The sequence below is a fragment of the Aotus nancymaae genome, unplaced genomic scaffold (assembly GCF_030222135.1).
Source record: "Aotus nancymaae isolate 86718 unplaced genomic scaffold, 86718_ANA_hifiasm-v0.15.2.pri h1tg000040l, whole genome shotgun sequence".
Lineage (NCBI taxonomy): Eukaryota > Metazoa > Chordata > Mammalia > Primates > Aotidae > Aotus > Aotus nancymaae.
The window spans coordinates 73,395,207-73,416,901 of record NW_026988454.1 but is presented as its reverse complement, the minus strand read 5'-3'; the positions used below and the strand labels follow the sequence as shown (position 1 = coordinate 73,416,901).

The 21,695-nt window shown below is 35.6% G+C and overlaps 1 protein-coding gene and 1 long non-coding RNA gene across 7 annotated transcripts in view; one reads left to right on the top strand and one right to left on the bottom strand.

The window, feature by feature from the left end:
- Positions 1 to 20,139, bottom strand: part of EPHA7 (EPH receptor A7) — a 184,044-nt gene extending 163,905 nt beyond the window's left edge. For 5 of the 6 annotated variants that reach the window (XM_064360827.1, XM_064360828.1, XM_064360829.1 and 2 more), the window contains exons 1-3: positions 19,823 to 20,139; positions 15,299 to 15,363; positions 11,062 to 11,731 (exon numbers count right to left, since the gene is read on the bottom strand). In XM_064360827.1, the coding sequence (XP_064216897.1) occupies positions 11,062 to 11,731; positions 15,299 to 15,363; positions 19,823 to 19,919 (832 nt within the window). In that variant the 5' untranslated portion in view covers positions 19,920 to 20,139. Of the gene's footprint in view, positions 1 to 11,061; positions 11,732 to 15,298; positions 15,364 to 18,036; positions 18,052 to 19,822 lie in introns of those variants that run through there. The other variant, XM_064360831.1, reaches the window with a different exon arrangement.
- A 1,033-nt stretch (positions 20,140 to 21,172) lies between these two features.
- LOC135268345 (uncharacterized) overlaps positions 21,173 to 21,695 on the top strand; it is an 87,501-nt gene continuing 86,978 nt past the window's right edge. The window contains exon 1 of the long non-coding RNA XR_010336663.1: positions 21,173 to 21,278. This is a non-coding gene — a long non-coding RNA (uncharacterized LOC135268345). The remainder of the gene's footprint in view (positions 21,279 to 21,695) is intronic.

Sequence of the window (21,695 nt, the reverse complement as noted above, 5' to 3'; positions counted from 1 at the left end):
ATATGTGAGCATATCGATATATGTGTGCTTTTAGATATATGTGGTTATGTGTGTGTATGTATTATGTGTGTGTACTGTCAAAGGAGAAAGGAAGCTGGAAAGAGTAAGATGTGACTTACTTTTGAATCTGTCATTAATGAACTGTTAGGACTATAAATGAGGACTTTCGTTGTCCCATTTATTTAAAAATAAAAAGACTAAAAAAACCCGCTAATTTATATTTGATGATCTTTAAGGCATACTCAAATTCCAAGAATTTATAATATTAATTGTCTTGAAAGAGATTATACCCTAAAGGAGTACAAGAATGCCCAAAGAACATTTGTGTTATAAAGAGCATATCACATTTGACTGGGTGAGGGGCATATCCTACCTCACGTCTCTCTTCAAGGATAAAACTACTTTATAGGAAAATGTCAACTAAAATAGGGACATTATATAGTATAAGTCCTTTATTTTACTGGTATAAATGTAGGAGATATTATGAAACATATTTAAAATCCATTAGATTTATTTAATCTACATATTAATGTCATTAGGTAAGCTAATGCCATTTGGTATTATTTCCTACATGGGAACTAGTTTAGCAAATAATGGTAGTGAACTACTGTTAAAATAAACAGGGAACATATAAATCACTAGAAAATATAGGATACTACGGTGAATATACTAATCTTTCATTTATTTTTCTCAGAATAAGCTTTTATTTTATCAAGCAACTCCATATATACAAGTATTTTTTAGATGTATTGTATCCCTCTGTACCTATCCATTCCCACCCTAATCCCTCTCCTAGTCCAACTCTCGTTTAGAAAGAATGATTCCTCCCCTGCTTTTTTGTTAATTTTGTTTAGAAACAAGGTCTAACTGTCACCCAGTCTGGAGTGCAGTGGCACCATCATAATGCACTGCTCACTGAGACCTCAATCTCCTGGGTTTGAGTGATCCTCCCAACTCAACCTCCTGAATGAATAGCTGAGACTTCAGACACACCACTACACCTGACTAACTTCTAAATTTTTGCAGAGCTGGGATCTGGCTATGTTGCTCAGGCTGGTCTCAAACTTCTAGCCTAAAGCAATCCTCCTACCTCAGCCTCCCAAACTGCTGGGATTACAGGCATCAGCTGCTGCACCTAGCAAGAATAATTTCTTAAAAAGTAGACTAGTGACAGAGCAAGACTCTGTCTCAGAAAAAAAAAAAAAAAAAGTAGACTAGGTTATACTAATAGATTGTTGAATCATTCAACTTAAAATGATAAATTTATGATATGTAGTTAATATTGTATCAGATTTATATTATGCTTCATTCATAAAAGCATCCTGGTGTTCTATTCTCCAGATCTAGGTTTTCTCTACAAGGTTGTAATTCAGTGTTAATGGGGTCAAAGTAGGTTTGAGGCTACCACCACCACAGGCCAGGGGCTAAACTAGGTGTTAATTGGGTGACATATGAAACAAAATATTAAACACAGTAGGTATCCTTTCAAAGCCACCTGATTTTCTAATACATTAGGAGCAACAGATAATACAATCATCAGCAGTAAATAATTTAAGTGACTAACATGAAAAAATTCAAAATCCACACCATAAAAAATGTAACCATTAAAAACTTCCAAACTATTACACTCAGAATGCATTTTCTCTGGGTTTCTTTGTACTTACATCATTCATCAACACTAAACAAAGGAAATTAAATAATAAAGCTTTCATACCTCTTAACAAAATCAAAGAAGGTAAAAAAAATAATGCACATTTGTTTCAGCTGATACATTACTTTGGCTTCCTGGAAAACGCTATCATTCAAGATTAATATTGAAACACATAACTTCAGATTCTATAACTTTAACCAAAGTGTGTAACATGAGTAGAAAATCAAAAGAAACATCTATAACTCATTAATTTGAATTAAATTATAAATTGAGTTGTTTTTGCTACCAGATTAAAAAGTAAAAATCTATGTGTATGTGACCATCTACTTTTCACCTATTAACTTACGTGACTATTCTAATGAATACTTTCATCCATAAAACTAAATATGTGAGAAATTTTGCAGGGGATGGGGTAACTTAAAGTTATTTAATGTGAGGAAAACTGAAATAAAAAGATTTTCTGGAATCTTTCCTCTGTGATTCATGTATCATATTTGTACGTACATAGAGAAAAATATCAAGTATATAGCTGTGTCAAAATTCTCCCATGAAAATATTATTTGTACAAAATAACTAATTATAGACAATATCATCATGAATATTTCATATATCGGTGATTATTATCTTAGAGAACATAGCTATAAATTACATAGAAAAATCAGATCAAATGCAAAATTTTAAGTCATAATTGTTGTATTATAACACTGCCTGCCAGAAATTGATGCCAATTTAAACTTCCACTAGAAATATAAAATAGTGACCATGTACTTCCCAATGCTATGTTAATTAGAAATACTCTGAAGTCACACTAAACTTACAAACCACAGAAAACTAATCAAACATATTAATTTCCTATTTCCTTCCATCTTTCCTTACTTTCTCCCCCCTTTCATGAGTTCTTTCTATCTTTCTTTATTTACTGAATAAGTACTGTTAAATGCACTATGAGTACAAAGAAGATCAAAGATAGGTAAAAAGAAGCATAATTTCAAACAAAACCTACAATGTTCTAATTGGAAACTGTGACATGATTCTAATTTTAAGCATCAAAATGATATTTCTCCATGTTTCTAAAGAAAGAGCAATTATCTTTGCAAAGTACACAAGAAACTAATAACAGTAGTTGTACCTGGGAAAATATACTGTGGAACTGGGTAACAGGGATGACATTTGTTCCAGATCTACAAATGTTACCTATCCAAAAATGTCTTAAAACAAGTATTTTGAGTTTCTGAGTGTAAATAATTTAATAAAGGGTGTAAGAAATTGTAAAGGTAATATATGTAGTTATAACTCAAATAGGAGAAATACGTTTTGACATTATATGGAATTTATGTAATTTCTCACTTATAAAATAGAGACAATAGGGTTATATTAGCTTCGGGATGATTATCGTGTTATGTTTACTTCTCTTATTTTTTGTTTTGCAATTCAAACAAGTATTTATAATATATAATTTGGAAGGAAAACAATTTAATTTTATAACAAAGTTCTTTCCCATATAATACAGATATAAACACACTTTAAGACCTTCTAAATAAAGAAAATGTTATCAGGCTCTTAGATCTCCATTTCTTAAGACATAAATAATGATAACAAGGGTGAAATGCCTTTTGTTTCCTCAGAGGAAGGAAAGGGAGAAATTGAAATGACACATAAAGACAGTAAGAGAGAATGAGAATGTGACAATAAGTAAGTGTAACAGTTATATTATCTTCACACAAATAAATTTCTCAAATCCAGAAGAGAGTCCTGTTCATGTTTGCTAATTATTAGTATTTTATCCTTTATTTGCTATGAGGAAAATGGAATATAGTTAAGGATTCCCACCCTCACAAAGTTTAAGACTACTCATACAGACTAGCCATATACAAGAAATTAAATTAATTGCTTTGAAGCTAATTTAAATTCATTGAATAAATGAATTATAGAAAGAAAATATTTCCTTTGGTAGTGGGTAGCATATGAGTAAACCTTTAAGAAATTTCGTAAATATTTATTGGAAGGCTAAGGTGGTGTAAGAAATTGCTAGGTACCATGGTGGGTAGGTAAAAAAATTCACAAGGTTTAGTTGTTTAAAAACATTAGAATCTGTAAAAGGAAAAGACAATGAATAAAATTAGATAGCATGCAATGATTCCCCTAGGGAAAGGGCAAAGTATAAGTATTCAAAAGGAGAAGCCAGGCATAGTGGCAGATGCCTGTAGTCACAACTACTGGGGAGGTTGAGGCAGAGAGGATCGCTTGAGCTCAGGAGCTCCAGGCTGCAGTGGTAGTGCAACCATAGTAGATTGTGATATACTATGGTTGCACCTATGAATAGCCAATTCACTGTTGCCTGGCAACATAGCAACACCCATCTCAGAAAAGAAAGAAGAGAAAGAGAGAAAAAAAGAAAGAAAGAAAGAAAAAGAAAGAAAGAAAGAAAGAAAGGAAAAGAAGAGAAGAGAAAAGAAAAGAAAAGAAAAGGAAGGAAGGAAGCATGAAGGAAGGGAGGGAGGGAGGGAAGGGATCATCTAACAGGATATATGTGGTATTGAAATTGTTCTGTAAGGAAAGGCAGAATTTCTACAACAGGGAGACCATAAGAAAAGATATGATAGCTATGCAGATAAAAGCAAGATAGGTTAAGAATAAGGGGAATGGTTCTGCCAGTAACCAACATCAGAATTTGAAAAAAAAGCTATGGAAGACTCATCACGAATGCATATAATTAAGGTATAATTGAAAATTGTGAGAGATATAATTGTTAATTTTTTTTTCTGTTTATTTGAGGCCAAATGTTAAATAATGAAACATTATAGAAATATCTATGGGTATGCTTAAAGTAGAGTGAGAAAACAGTACCAGGCAGAGGAAGCAGGGGCTTCAACTGTGATAAAAATGTGACTGAAAGTTAGAAGAGAAGATAAGGTGAAGATGAGGAAATTTAAATGCCAGCTTAAAGCTGGTGGGGGGGGTGCGGCGGGGAGTTGGGGAGGGATAGCATGGGGAGAAATGCCAGATATAGGTGAAGGGGAGGAAGGCAGCAAATCACACTGCCACGTATGCACATATGCAACAACCTTGCATGTTTTCCACATGTACCCCAAAACCTAAAATGCAATAAAAAAAAAGAAAAAAAAAAACCACAAATAATTTTATAGGTAATTATTGTGTTTTGCAAAATACATTCTGATGGCCATTTAAAGAAAGAACTGGAATTGAAAAGAGAATGACAAAGCAAGTGAAATATTTAGGATGTTAGGAAAGGTAGAAACATATAATTTGAAATTATGATAAATGAAAGAAAATGTTCAGGTTTGCATCATCTTTTAAGACGTTCTGAAAAAAAGTTTGTGCTCATAAAAGACTTTGCAATAGATAAAATGTTTGTCTATAAAGACGTGATCAAGGGTATTGGTTAAGAATAAAAATTCTGAAGCGAGACTAGCTTGATTAAACAGCAATTTATCACTATGTGATCATAAATACTTAACCCACCATCACTATGCTTCAGTTTCCTTACATGAAGAATGTCTCTATCTATGAATTTATATATACACAAACACATATATGTATACATATAAGATCATTTATGTATATATATAATCACATATATGTTTGTATACAGACAGAGGGAGAAAGAGAGAGACACATATTATACATTTTACAATAAGAGTATATTTTCTCTTTTAATCTGGGTAATAATAGTCTCACTCTATTGGATTAAATTAGTAACACCTTTTAAGGTTAAATTTTGTTAATACAAGCAAGTACATAAAATAGGACTTGGTATTTATTAACAACTAAAAATGAACAAAATCTATGAGCTGTATTTATTGAATGCCTTCTATTAATATCTTCAGGCTTTTATATAATTTAAACCACACTTGCCACTTACTACTGCTATATTACCTGAGCCCTGTTTTTATACAGAAACAAACTTAATTTAAAAACCCACATTTTGGAGATACAATTCAATTTGTCTTTGTATGAACTACCTGGTTACTTAGAACTTAAAATTACAGTGTACAAAAATAAAAGTTAATGTTCAAGATGTTTTAAATTATGGACAGAACAAAAGATCACCCACAATCCCACCAAAGGGATACATTGTTAGACTACCATCTATTCTTTTCCCTATGTATATTTTGCATAATTCTAAATGTCATTGTACACAAATTTTTGTTTTTTCATTCAAAATTATTATAACAAATGTGAAATTCCTTTATAGCATCATTGATATTTTATAGACTAAATTCCATCAAGGTGATATACCTTAACTTTGAACATTTAAGGTATTTTCAATAATTTAAATTATATACATTGCTGGTGAAAAAAAGTGTTAGGTAAAAGTTATTTTCTTTTATTGAAAACCCTTCTTAGATAAATTAAGAGGTGTGAAATTACTTGCTTAAAAGATATTTAACTATTTGTGGCCTGTGAGATACATGTTTATTTGTTCATTACCATGAGGTTTCTTTACTTAGCAAATTCCTTGTTGTATTATTAATAACAAGCATTCATTGATTATTTGCTATGTCCCACATACTATTCTTAGGGTTTTTACATATATTACTTCATTCAATTCTGACAAGAACCCTATGAGGGAGGTACTATTTTTATTAGCCCCATTTTAAACTTAAGGAAATTAAGGTTTAGAGAAATTGTCCTACTTTACATACCTAGTAAGTTGTAACACCAGCATTCTGAAACTCTGTGACTTCAGCACCTGAGCTATTAACCCACTGGTGTTTCCTACATTTCTGTATATATATATGAGTATAAATACTATATATTTTAAAGACTCATTTATTATGAAAATTTCATGGTACTAATTACATGCTATTTGTCTACAAAAATAAAGCAGTTTTCAAAAACTCTGATCAAGAAACAGAGTTTAAATATTGCTAATGCTATAAAACTGAATGGTTTCATTTATTAAATTATATGTGTTATATGCTCATCAATTAAATATTATTAAAATAATGACAGACCTCTTAACATTGATAGAAAATAGTAAAAAGCCGCTGTTAGGAAAATTTCTTATAAATATTATAGACGTATGATTACTTGAATTCCCCTTTACATAAAATCATCAGAAAGAAAAATTTTACATATTTGCTTTCAGAAATTTTAAATTAAGCAATGTAAGTTAGTAAGTCACATTTCTATATTCTGATATATGTGCATGTAAATCTTATTATGTCTTTGAATTTTTTACATCCAAATGAGAAGAGTTTTTTACAAGTAGGATTATCATCCAAATCAGAAAAAAAACACTTTTCAAAGCAAAAAGAAGCAGTGTTAATTAAAAAAACAATTATGCCAGCCATATTGGGCATATGGTCACCCTACGTAGAATAAAGTTTGATTAGTTCTTTAGTAACTAAAATCTACTGGGTAAAGTCCAGAACAAATTTTAGGGACGTAGTAGAGTGGAGAAAAATGACTTGAATTGGTAAACAGGATTTTTGAATTCTCGTCCAATTTTGTTACTTATTAATATCTCTGAGCTTCAGTTTCTTCATATGTTGAAAGAAAAATAATACTTTCTACCTCTTCGTGATGTGGAGAGGTTTAAATGAGAAAGTGAATGTGACTGTTCAGTATAAACTGCAAACTCCCTATACAAATCATAGTTATAATATCCACTTCCACACTTTGACAAACACTATTTTACTTTCTAAATGGAATAAAATTGTACATAGGTCACAAAAATTGAAATATACTTCAGTAGATTTATTAGTCTTCCCAAAATATTTATAATATGTAAAATATAATATGATCTCTCAATTTTAAAAATAACTATACTTTTTATCCAAGAAAATATATTAGATAGTTTGCATCAAAGTTGTTACATAACTTTTAAAATTTTTTTAAAATCTTTGACAATAAAAGTATGCTAAATGAAATTATATATTCTTAAGTCACTATAAAGAGATACCCTCATAAAAATACTATATTTAAGAATTGGACAGACATTCTCCATATATTAGTAGACATGAGATGCATTTGATTTTCAACATTGAACTATTTTTTCAGTCATGAAGAAAAGCTCTTACATCAACTGACCAAACCTATAATCAGTTTTTTATAGTTACTCATATTTCATATTGTCTTCTAGCAAATATCACAATGGGCTGCCACTTCAAAATGTGCCCAGATAAACTTGCCTTTAAGTGGCTAACCACTCTCGTTTGGCTAGGGACTCACTAGCATCCTCTCCCAAACACATTAGTTTTCCTCAATATGGGACTGGAATTTGTTTTCAAACTCTTAACAGGATCGTTGAAAGGAAACAGGAAGAATACTATAAAGGCAAGCCTGGAGTGATTCCAGAGGCAAGTACTCTTGCAGCAATGCATTGGAATTACGCCAAGGAGGAAAATGCTTTTGCAAATGAACATAGTTCCATGGTTAAGGAGAAGGTATTTAATTATTTTGTCAACATCACCAAGGCTAAAAATTAAGAAAGTTATGTCATAAGCAATTTACTTGACTTATAACAACATACACATATTCTTTCAGTTAAACCAAAAGGAGCATATTGCCTCCTTTATGTTTTTTAAATTAACGCTTCCTATAATATCAATACCTAATTTCAAGTATTCAAAGGCAGAACTAATGAAGATGATAGCAGAGCAATTTTACTTTATTTTTAAATACCTTGGTATGGTTTGCAGGTAACAATAATTTTGGTAGTCAAATATTTCAATTCTTGCAATTGAAATTGATGAACATAATTAACTTTATAGTATCATATTTAATGAGATGATTTTTCACATTTGAAATAAATTGAGGTTAAAAAAACCCTCAATTTTTAATGATAAATATATCTATTTACTGTGGTTTAAGACCGCTTTTCTTATAAAATTCTATATTTAGAAGTATAGAACTTGAGCAACTCCTGTTCATTTTTTCTTAACAAATAAATGCGGAAATTATTTGAGTTAAATTACACAAAGTGAAACAACAACAAGGACAAAAACTTGTCATCTTCTTTATAACCTTTAAACACAGGGCCTTTAATTTTATTTCCTATCTTTTCTCAGATAAATTTAATTGCGTACTTTTATATGTATTTCTACTTTATTTTTCCCATTTTAATTGTGCAAACGTTTTAAGTTCCTTTTTCATATCAATCAAGATCTTGATAATATTAAAACTGCTGCTTTCACAGCTAAGGTGCAATAATGTTCCTAAAAATTTTTCTAACAGTTACTACCGAATCCACCATCAGTTTCAAGTAACTGTTAACTTCTAGTCAATAGGAATGCTCCCTTTCATTAACTTGATTAGTTCACTGAAAATATTTCTATACTTACCAAGCGGAATTGCATTTTGCCTACAAGCAGGGATAAATCTTCATCAGTTTTTGATTTCCACATATAGGGAAATTGCAGGATTTTCTACTCAATTAGAAATACTGCCAGTGAGGGACAAGGAAGGAGGACAATGGGAGACAGGTTTGACTCATTCAGGGGCATAAAAGGAGGCTGCTAAACTGGCCTACTGGACCTGAACCTATATCATCTCCATTTGTTTTGCTCAGAGTTCACTTCATAATGTCACCTCTCATGAAGATGATAATTGAGTGCAGAGCCATAGGTACTTTACATGCTTAGCAGTCATCCACATTAAGTATTTAATTCTTCAAATAGCACAAAATATATATTTGCTCAGTTACTCCATCTGAAAAGTATATCCAATATAAATATAATGTGAGCCATAAATGCAATTTTTAAATTTCTAGCCACACAAAGAAAAGAGCAAATGAAAGTTGAAATTAATTTTAATATTATCCTGTATCTAGCCCAGTATATCTAAAATACGATTATTTCAACATGCAATCAACATTTAAAAATTGTTAAAGATGTATGTTACTTTTTTTTTTTGTTTTGCAGTATGGTTTTGAAATCCAGTGTGTAAATTATAATTACAGCAAATCTCAATTAAGAATAGCCACTTTTCAAAACCTAAAGAGCCACATGTGCCTGCTGGCTACAGTACTGGGTAGCACAGGTCTAATTTTTTTTAAAGCATTTAATTTTAAAAATATTCTACTGGAATAAGAATTATATGGAGAAGTAATCCAATTCATATACGAATATGAGGCACCAAAACACTATGAGCCAGACATTTAAGTTCCGCCATGAAATGCAGTATTTGCTAGGATTCTCCTTGCTTTGTGATTAAAACTAGGGCAATATTGTTGCTAAAAGTCTAGGCTCTAAAGTCAGAATGCCCGAAGTTAGGATTTAAGCTAAGACAAATATTACTAAAGTAACTGCAAGCAAGCTATTAACTCTTGATAGCTTCAACTTTTTATTGTTTAAAATAGAAATGATAATGATACCTACCTCATTAAATAAGATTGTGTATGTAAAGGAAATGGAGGAGTGTGCACATAGTAAGCTATCAAGAAAATTTATAGTACTTATTATTATCAGTGGTCCCCTTGAGCTCAACTAAGAATTGTAAGTATAAAAATTGTGCTTCTGGCTTTGCATTTGCACGCACACACACACACACACACACACACACATATATATGTTATTTTTGAATGTATTATGTTTTATACATCATAAGTTAAAAAGGGGCACTAATAACGTAACTTCATAATTTATTTTCCTGATACCTAGAAACAGAATATCTATCAATCTTGAAGACCCATATGACATAGTTCTAAATATCTGGCCACATAATGCTAGGAAAGAGAGAAAAAAACGTTTTTATAAAACAAAGAAAAAGGTTTATTAATTCATACGCAATTGTTTCAAAACAAATAGAAAACACACAGTTGATGTACTATAACTAGATCTTTACTTTGGCCCACTTCTACAAAAATATGCAGAGGACTTTTGCAGAAGTAACCACAGAGATTTAGTGAGTGAAACTTGACAATTTTGTATCAAAGTTATAGTATTCATAAAAGATAATTCTAAAAGTTTGTAATTGTACTTGTTTATGCTCTGCCTATCATTACAGCTCTTATTCACACCACTCTTAGCCTCCTATTTACTGCTACTCAAGGGCCCAGACAATATGGGTTTAAAAACAGGAGGAATGGCATCTCATTAAATCCTGTTAAATGTCATCTCAGTCTTGTCAGGCTATATATCCAACTACCCAGTCTCTTCCCTAAAACCCATAGCTCAACGTGCAACTATTGACTTCCATGTTAAACATAGGACACATTAAATTTTAGTAACAAATATCATTATCACCCATATTGATTACATACACTTAGTGCAGATGCTACTGTGGGGCAATCATTAAGTTCAAATGTGACTTTGTTAAATATCTACTGAATTGCGCTTCTGGTACAGAGCAGATTCACATATTCAAATAACTATTAATGTTTAAAAGTCTGATATTGAAATTTAAAAAGGCAAAGTAGAGTTTTAATAGGACATATTACTTACGTTCACAAGTGTCCCCTTTTTGCTGGTAGCCCGCTTTGCAGATACATTTTCCAATGGGCACTAACCATTCTCCTTCTGCACTGCAGTGCATCCTGGGGGAGTTTTCCGCCTCTTCCTCTGCACTGCTGACACATGTCCCTCGAACCTCGACTAAAGAGGAAAATTCTGAACCAGTCACTGTATCTGGAAAGATAGCTAAGTTCTCTATAATGGACCAGCACTTCTTGTAGTACACTTTGACAGAAACCAAAGCTATGCAAGCCCCTACATCCTGAAAGGCAAGATAGAATCCCTTTTTGGACAAAGGTCCAATCTCTCTCACCTCAGTGTTAAGCTTCATCTTTCTTTCACCAAGGTCACCTTGGGTAAAACTTTCATCTGCCGCAATGGTGTCTATTTTTACATAGAGGTTTTCTCTTATATTCCTGCCAGTGTCATAGTCTGTTTCATAATAGTACAAATTAAATGTTTCCTTGCAAGTTCCCAGTACTCCAGGAAGACTGTTACAATCCCTCAGGGTGAATTTCAATTCTACAAAAATCCTTTGTGCATTGCCTTTTGAAATCCAGTTAGTCCGCAGCCAGTTGTTTTGGTTGGGCTCCATGACTTGGCACACCTGGTATGTTCGTATGGGGGTATAGTTCTCATCCAAACCACTAATTTCTTCCCACTGTAAAATTTAAAAAAAGGTCATCAGTCATTCAGCAAAAAATAACATTTTGCTTTTGAAAGTGCAAGTACTTCACAAACACGGATCTTCGAAAAAGTTAGGTTGATTCCTATCTTGGCAAACACTATAAACCAGAGATATTCCAGGTTCTGCTTCATCCTGGTGGTGGAACACACTTATGCTTCTTGCTTTGTGTATACATACAATAAATATTTCATTTTGTTTAATATCTGTTTGCCAGTGTATTAGCGTTTCTTTTTTACATGTTTGCTTATGTTTATGTTCTCCATTGAGATTATAATTTTTATAGACTAAAGCTCACAATTATTTAAATTACCAGTGAAAGTATATACATATGGATGCCTGGCAGAATTTTTGATAACTCAGTTGACATTTTAAGTGTCCATATTATACTTACGATTACAGAGTACTTAGAAACATGAAGAAGAAAATGCCAAGAGTACTCTGAAATGTAAAAGCATTCAACAACATGTTGATATTTATAATCTGGAGTATTTTACAATCTTTTCAAATTGACATATAAGGAAATAACATTTTACAGAGCTATTTCTTTATTCCAGTATATATATAATATTGTATACAAAGCCACATAACTATAAATAAGTATGAGAGTATGATTCATTTTTATAAATAAATTGCTTTCAATAGACAATCAAATGTACATGGTAAATCAGTATACTGGATCATATTTAGTAATAAGCTGTCTGAAAGGAAAAATATCAGATGTTTTAAAATGTTCCTTTATATGCTGATATAATGTATACTACAAACCAAATACATATTAAATATTTTCCCACAAAAGGAAAAAAATAGTTCATTTGTCAGAATTTAGAACAATTTCAAACCATTAAACCATATATAATATTCTCTACTACTCATTAATCAATAAAATCACTTCACCTCATGACCTTAAAAGCCTAAATTAATAGTAGTTTATGGTTTTTGCTTACAATTATTAAAAACTTTCCCACTTTATATTTATGATGTCTTAATAATGAAATTGTCATCTGTTAATATTAATTTCCCCAATAAAAATGCCAAATACAAAACATTTGTGTTCAAGTCCAAAGTCGCATAGCATCCAATATTTAAACTATTGTTTCAATAAAAGAAGATGAGAAAATAAAGCAAAAATCATGTGGTAAATAAGTTTATTTTTAAAACCTTATTAGAGTACCGATTTATTTAAATGTTCTGTACAATGTTAATATATACTTTTAAAAACAGTCCTCAGAAAATTAACAAGACTGACAAATTAACTATAATATAATTCAGAAATTTTTTTGGTGATATTATATATTTGCTATGATTTTGTTATACCCAATCTAATATCATCAAAGGTACTCGAATGTAGCAAATAACCCATTTTAATGTTCAGCTTTTACTCAGATCAACTTGCATTTGTGACTAGTTAACAGAGTGCCTATTTCCCTTTGTTTCAGTTAGCTGCCTAAAATCTGAATGGCACTCAGCCAAATATAACTAAATTCATCCATTTGGATGGGTAGATTTTAGTCTCTTAATTAGACTGAAATTCCCAAAACTAGTAAAACTAGTAATGTTATCTATCAAAAAATCAAAAGCTTGAAAGATGTGCTCTTTTAAACAACTAGAGTTTGAAGAAACCAAAGCTAATTATTTTGAAAGAATATATCCCAAGAATTCCTTTATCTAACTTCAAGGACAATTATATTCTTTTATTCTGTATAAGAAAAATCAATTTTACTACCCTTGAAACCCAATTATTGTCTTTTTTTACTTAAAATTTTATTCCAGTGGGAAGCACTTCAGGAAAACTATGATGTAGCTTGCAAATATTGAGACTACATAAATTCATTTAACACAACTGTTGTTATATTATCTCACTTTCTAAGACACTATGAACATTTCCACAAATGACACCATTGGGAAAAATGTCTTCATACAGACACTGCATTTTTCTAATATGCTTATAGAAATACTTTCTCAAAATTTATATCTTGGGAACATTTTCTTTACACTTAGATATTTAGTCACATGTGAACTAATCTATTGCACAGATATAGAAAATATTGTCGATCATTATTTTCTAATATTATGTGTTGATGCCCACAGATATGTGGGGTTAACTGTTAACTCAAGATACTTTGGACTGATAGAATGCCTATTTGAGTCCAAGATAACACTGACAGTCATAATTTGTCATTTTGTGTATTACATGGATGAAATACTACAATCATATATCAGTTTACTTCTCCTCAGAGATAAAACCATCCTCTGTCTCTATTTGTTTTAATTGATGGATGATAGAAAATGGGCTACATCTGTCATTGGCAAGAAAGGTGTTTCATTTTTTATCATGAATGGCTGTCTATAATGTATATTATTTTACTCACAGAAACCACTTCTCTCAAGAAAAGTATTATAGTCATACCTCCAACTCATGGAATTTTTATATTTAATCTGTCAAATGGTTGTCACTGCTTTATAATTTATTGTAACCAATAGAGATAACCACAATATGAATGAAAGAAATCTCTTAAAAATTTAATTTAATGAAAACTCTGAATATTTTAAGCAGATTTGTTTTGTTCACATTTTACATTATTAAACTGACTTTCAGTTCCTCACTATGCTGATTTTATGATCTCAACAATCTATTTCAAACTTTCATTCTCCTCTTTGCAAAATCTGCTACAGTTTTTATATCATAACTTACATTCCACACTTTCGACTTCAGATTTTTTAATGTGCCAAAGATAAACTTAAATAACAATACAATATCTTTTCCTTTCTCAGAGCCCTCCTCCTTAATAAGGAATAAAGAATGTGCCCTCTCTCACAATAAAAATAATATCCGAAGACATGGATACTGAACTAAATTTACATATTAAAAATAATGGTCAGTATTTTTGAAGACTTACTAATATTTTTTGTAGATTATTATTGGACAATTTTCACTCATATCTATTCCAGATTTTTACTGTAATGTGTACAAGCTTTGCCATCACTTCTGATTAATAACAGCAGATAGCACATAATATAAATTTGGAGAATCTATGTTTTATAGCAAATTGTATACAAAAATGTTAAGCATAGCACATTTTTAGTTGCACTTTAAAGTACATTTTGAATGATGCTAAAGCTATTTTTAAAAGAGGAAAACAGATTACATACCATTTTAAAGAATTACATATTATGAACCTGGTGATTATACTACAGAAATATAAAGAACTAAGTAGGTTTAAGTGAGTTTGTGAAAGGAATGTTCCCTGTAATTAGTTAGCATTTATAGCCTGGACCCTGAGGTATGATTCCACACAATAAGATCTCAAAAGACTATGGTTATAAGAATTTGTTTTTCCCATTTCCCCAAGTTTTAAGTACACCTTTTCTACTCAGAGAACTCAATGTCTCATTATAAACACAACATAATATTGGATAAAATACTTGGAATTAAAAGAGTTTATACATGAAAAGTGTGAAAATTATCCAGGAGGGAAAGGAAAAGCTTTGTTTCTTATTTTACAAAATAAATAGTGATACTTTATGATGAAAAGAACTTACCCCATTAGGTGGAGAGGAAATCCACTCCAACTCTGTTTGTTGTGCTTTAGAATCCAGCAGTAGTACTGAAAAAGAAAGTTGTATTTCCAGATGTTACATGAAACACTTAAGCATACATGTAAACACTTTTAAGGTGAGTCTTTTTATATAATCATCATTTTATGACTTACAATCTATAGATAGTAAATAAGTGGTAAAATGACCGGCCTCTTGATACAACTATATTCCACTTCCTTAGAGGAAAAAGATATTAAGACACCAATATTATATTTGGTACAATTTAATTACAATATTAAAATAAATCTTAAAATGCAATATTAGAATAAAAGTGAGGGTAGAAATTTTATGTGATACAGTAATTCTACTGTAATTACATATTATAGTTTTGTAAACCATTGAGCCCTTCAAATGTTGTCAAATATAATAACATGAACATAATGTCATTTCTATATTACTCTTGATCCAGTCATTAATTCCAAATATTCTGCCAACAGTGGTTTCTATTGTGCTTGAGAACTAGAGTTTATCTTTTAAAAAAATCTTTTCACATACTGTCTTTTCTTAAGCTAAAATGAATACAAAAATGTTAAAAACTATGTTAAGCAAAGTTTTCATCAGAAAAATTAATTGCCTATTATTTACAAGATATATATTTGAGTTAGTCAAACATCAGCTTTTTCAGCATTTTTTATTTCTAAATTCTCAAAGTGTAAGCTAATTCTCAAAATGGCATAAACTCTGAGTTGACTTCTAAACACTTGTATTTCACTTTTATGTTATCAAAAAGTATAATGTGATTAATTTAACATTTATATAAAGTATTAGAAATGTTCCTGATACTATCAATATGAGAATGCGTTAGAATGTCATATACTAATGCACATATTTTGAATTTGATACATTTTATCGCCTTTTAGAACAATTACTTTGCTAAAGCACTCATTCTTTTGATAAAACTCGTTTCAGAGTTACATGAGTTTTTGCACTTTAAAAATATTTATGACTCTATATCATTTTAACAAATGCATCAATTTGTCCAGAAATAATTGCGAATATATTTTAAGTATGTCAATAAGCTTAGCATCAGCCTCAGCAAAATGTTAAAATTTTGACTTAAAATACATGCTTATATGAACTTTTAATAATTATGCAACTCAATCACTAGGGATAAAATATCTATTTGAAAGACAATTTAAAAATCCGTTACGATAAGAAAACAAAGGAACAGTTGATTATGTGTTCAAAGGACCAGTTGATTTTGTGTTTAACTCCTTCACACTAGTCAAGGTTATTAACTGTAAATGAAAATAGATATAGAATCACTAGGATTTTTGTTTTCTCATTTCTTTGTTTAGCATTTTACACTTAAGACTCCCCAGGAAGACTTTGACAGGAAAAGAAAAACTTGATCACAAATATTTGACTCCTTTTCAAATGAGAAACGCACACACAACACTTTTAAAATGTCAATTTGTATTTTAACTTGTAACATCGATAAACCGTTGGACTAGCGAATTTACATAAAAAGTAGTAATTTTTAAAGTTTATTTTTATCCCCAACCTTTGAGATGAAGCCCAAGGAAACAATGTGGGTGCCAGGTACTCTGATTTTTTTTGAGATGCTTTTTTCTTTATTTTTGTTATTTTTTTCTTGTGTGCTGAATATAGACAACAGGATTTTAAATCCAGGTGACCTTCTTGGGTCATTTCCGAGAGTGGAATAAACATTGCAAGGTTACTGTTTATTGCCATTCTGCTACCCTTCAGCTCAGTCTAGTGGTGGAAGCTAGGGACCTAACCAGAGCAGTAATGGGCAACAAGTTAAGAGAGAAACAAACGAACAAATTAAAACAAAACAGAATCCGGCCCTAGAACGTTTAATTGGAAGCTGCTCTCAAGTGATCAGTGCGTCTCTCTTCTGGTCTGTCCGCTCCCTGGTTAAACCCTCAAGAGAGCGCGTTTCCCTTCCCGCTCGGAGCAGAGTGCCAAGCTCCCTTTGCGCCCGCGGAGGCGCAGTCCCTGTGCTCACCCGAGCGCTGGGGCGCAGACAGGGGACTCTGGGGCTCTGCGCCCCGCTGTGAGGGCCGGGAAGGTGATGGGAGAGGGGATAGATGCAGGGCGCTCCCCGGCCGACCCTGACCAGGACCCCGCGGGCAAAGGCTGGCGTCCCCGGGCTTGGGCGGGGCCGTCGGCGGGGCGGGGCGGGGGTTGCCAGACGGGCGCGCCCGCTGCGCCAAGCATCCATTACGCCTCGGCCAGACCTGAGCACTCCAGGGAGCCAGTGGCGCCCGCGCTCGAGAAAGAGCTGGGAAGAGCAGAGTGGCTTTCGGGAAGCGTCTGCTCTGAGGGGAGGCGGCGGCGGCGGCATTTACGGAGAGAAAAAGTAGCAGCTGTACTTTGCCTCCAAGCGTCAGACTCTGACAAGCGCTCCCTGTAGCCATGATAACTGACCTACCAGAGAGAACGTGCACAAGGAAAGTGAGGGGAGGGGGTTTCTTATCTTCCTCCAGCCGCCCGCAAATACCCCAGGAGGTCCAGCACCTGCTCCAAGCGGTTCCCAGCGCTAGCCCTTGGGTGCCGCGGGGTGCCTCGGGGCTTGTGAGCTCCTAGAAGGCCAGCTCTTGGTCGCCGCTGAGCCCTAGAAGCGTCGCCGCCTAGAACCGGGGCGCATTCGCCTCCCGCCAGCCACCGACCAACACCCTCCCTCCCATCGCCCCCGCGCCTTTTATACATCTCACTTCTGCATCTAAAGAATTCAGGCTCCTAGAATCAGAATCCTCTTCACGTAGCTTGCACCCAGAAGAGCAAAGCCAGCGAGACATTCTAGCTGCAGGAACCTCTCCCCCTAGTGATGCAGTTATTTATAGCCCAAACTCCAGCCAGAGTCTGCGTGTGTTCGCGCTCGGGGCTTCGCCGCGGCGGTGCAAACTTTTCCTCTGGTCCGCTATTCCAGAGGAATCACAGAGTGCCAGGGCTGAATGTTTCTGATCGCTAACGTCAGGGGGTAGAAATGCGGTTTTGGAGGGGATGAGTGTGCGTTTCTAGCAGATGTCCGTCCATCTGCAAACACGTAACCATCAGCTTGGAGGCCTGGGGTTCTCTGAATGGGTTCAGCATCTAAACAGGTTGCAGATGTGGAAAGTGGGGTCAGAAGGTCAGGCTGAATGAAGGACTAGAATGTGGCGCCGGGCTGGAGGGGGGCTTGAGTGAACTAAGAGGAGTGAACGGTGAGAATAAAGAAAAGCCGCACTAAGTTTTCAGGAATAGATAAAGCAAGGACCTATATATAATCCCCCATCCCAACCCCCGCCCAATAACCACCATGACCTAAATTTGATAACAGATTTTTCCCCCCTCTACATTTCAGAAATAAGTCATTATTTCGATTCTGCTTTTAACAGATCAAAAAATGAAACTTAGATACATAGCCTGGAAGACCAGGGGGCGAGGGGATGAGGGGGGCTGAGGGTAGGATTGTGACATTGCTCAAAAGCAAGACACTTCCATTGACAGGGTTTATTTTTCCCCAGCTCCAACTACAGGCACCGAAAGGTATTTTACCTTCCGTCAAAGGTTCAAAGGAGAAGGAAAACATAACCACATACAGGCGTATCTATAATAGCTGGCCAAATAAAACCTGCCTTCTCCTACCAGAACCAACCCTCAGGGTCTAGGTCTTTGGCAAGGTTTGGCCATTCCGATTCCTCAATTGCTGGACTCTGGGGCAAGTACTTGGGGACTTCGAGTCGCCCAGGCGGCTTCTCCTTACAAATTGCACGGCTCCAGCCCGCCCCCTGCCTCCGCGGCCCGAGCAAGCCCGCTGGGCTGCCGCTGCCCCTACGACCATTGGGCCGGACGCGCAGCGCGCGCTGAATGGAGACATCCCCGGCCCGCGGGTCGCGCGCCGCACGCCGCGCTTCACCTCCCCAGCGTTATTGTTCCGCGCTGGCGGCCGAGCGCCAACCGCAGGACCGCGCCGCTGCCTCCGACGCAGTGAGCACTTCATTAGTAACCCGAGCTCTGCGAAGTCTCAGTCCCTCTGGGAAGGCTCCGGGCTCCCGCCACTCGCCGGCGGGCTGGCGGGGACGCTAGGGGCTGCACTCCCGGGTCTCCAACACAACTCTGGCCGCAGCTCCCACAGAAGGCGAACGCGGAGGGAAGGAAGACAGAGCTAAAAGAAGAGATGTGACCCGCCTGGGGTCCTACGAAATAAGCTCGCCGGCCGTTCCTCCAGCCCTACCCCACCTTCGTTGCTGCTCACGCCCTCCGGACTGCCCGCGCCAGAAATCCCGCACCCGTCGGATGGACGGCCCCGGGCACGGGGCTGCAGGCGTCTCGGAGCGGCCCTGGCTCGCGCTCGCAGTTCCGCCTGGAGCCGACCGAGCGGTGAGGGGGCGGGGAGCCGGCGGGGGAGGGTCGCCCGGCGCCGGAGGCGCGGCCGGCAGCGCCGCGGAAGAGCTGGCTCGTGCAGGTAGGCAGCTAAATAAATAAGTCAGAACAAACTTTGCTTTCCCATCACCTTACCTTCCTTCGCAGCCTGCGCCTCCCCCGTGTGTGCAAAGCGGAGCAGCCAGATGTAGCATAAAATAATCCATGAAGGATACCGAGTTTGAAAAACCATGGTGCATGAGCAGGTTTTATTTTAGGTTTCAATTATCTTGAGCCGTGGATTTTTAAATGCTGTTTGTTCCGAAGTAGCTTTTGTTTTATTGCGCTCCTTGCATCGATTCCCCTTCTCGGCCCCCGACCGGCTGCTCCACGTTTAGCTTTTTTTATTCGCCCCCCCCCTCTCCTGTTCGCTCGCACCGTGTTTGCTGCCTGCAAGTCTCCGACTGCAGACCGGCCGCTTGCTCCACACTCCAATAATATCAATTAAGGGGGAGGGGGCGGGGCCCCGAGCCGAGAGCCTCCGCCACTCGGTCTGAGTGGCAGGCACAGTCGGCCTGCCAGGAGGCGATTCCCAGGGCCAAGGGGCGGGCCCTGGCGAAATGGCCGCCCCGGCCTCGGGGGCGGGGTCTGAGGCAGGAGCCAATCGGTGCCGAGCAGAGTCAGGTTGCTGGTCCAAGATTCCCTCCAGGTTCTGAGCTAGCGCTGGATGTTCGGAGGAGAACGAGGATGGCAGCCGAGGTGTGTGCTGCTTTGGACGCTCTGCTTTTAGCAACCGCAGCTTTCGTGGAGCAGGATAAATCCGAGAATAACGCTCCCAACTTACACTCTTGCCTATAGCTGTACTCCTCGCGATCTTTTAGAAACCAGAGGCGAAGCAAAGCCTTGTCTCAGCTACCAAGCACGGAGCCCGGACAGTGAAATAAGCTGTGCCTTTAAGTAAAGTTCCTTTTACAGTTTTTGTGGTTAGAACCTCTGCGGGCAGGGTAACTTTGTTTTTTGCCTTGTTGAAAAGTTTCTCTCTTTTTGTTACTTCAAGAGCAGTCAACTTTGAGTACCACCCACCACAATTCCTGCAAGAATAAAAGTAACCAAATGTATTATGTTTAAACAATGTTTCCAAGAGTTTGCAACAAGCTCTGGCAAATGAAACAGAGGAAAAGGGAGTGGGAAGGGAAGTCTTTTGTTTCAAGCGCCCCTTCACCTCCACCTATCTTTTCACCGTAGTTTGTTGAACGAAGTGAAACATTAGGAGAGAATCTTCTGAGGGTTGCGTATCGTTTTTCCTATGCATGTATCATTTTCTAAGGTTTTCCTACACTCTGATAGTTTTCCATTTCGCTGCATAAATTATACTTAATATTAAAGAATGTCATTACGTATTAAATTCATAACACGCAAGACCTTTCTCTTTCGCAAGTATTTACCATTTTCAGGTATTATTCAATACTTATCTTTCAGAGAGAAACTAGAATTTGAAAGAAAAAAAATACCCAGTATCTCTAGTTGAATTCATTCAACCCGAACAGCAAGGAAGACTGCGTAGAGAAATCTGTTTTCTATTAGGCAGTTTTGGACACTTCGTATTCAAGAGGTGGGTAATAAGAGGAAGAACTTTAAAATTTTAATTGCCAAATCATCCATTTCAAAGGTCATACAGAGTAACTTGATCATATATTTAAGATGAACTTCTTTTTTTTGTTCTCTATCATTTATGATTTCCTTTTATTTCTGATAGGTACAAAGTTTGATCTCACATAAGGCTCCAAACTTTTTCCACCCTTTCTATCTGGAAATACAAAGTAAATTGAGTTGTTTCTGGTGTTTATAGTAGAGCCTTCTCAAAGATGACAGCCGCAGATATTTTTATTTTATGGTAAATTGTCTCCTGTAGTTTTGATTTGCCTAATAAAATAATGTGAAAGAGAGATAAGAAATTTTCTCCTTAAACCTCTCTGATTCTGTGGTTTCTGTAACATTTCTTAAATGTTACATATTCCTAGCCGTTATG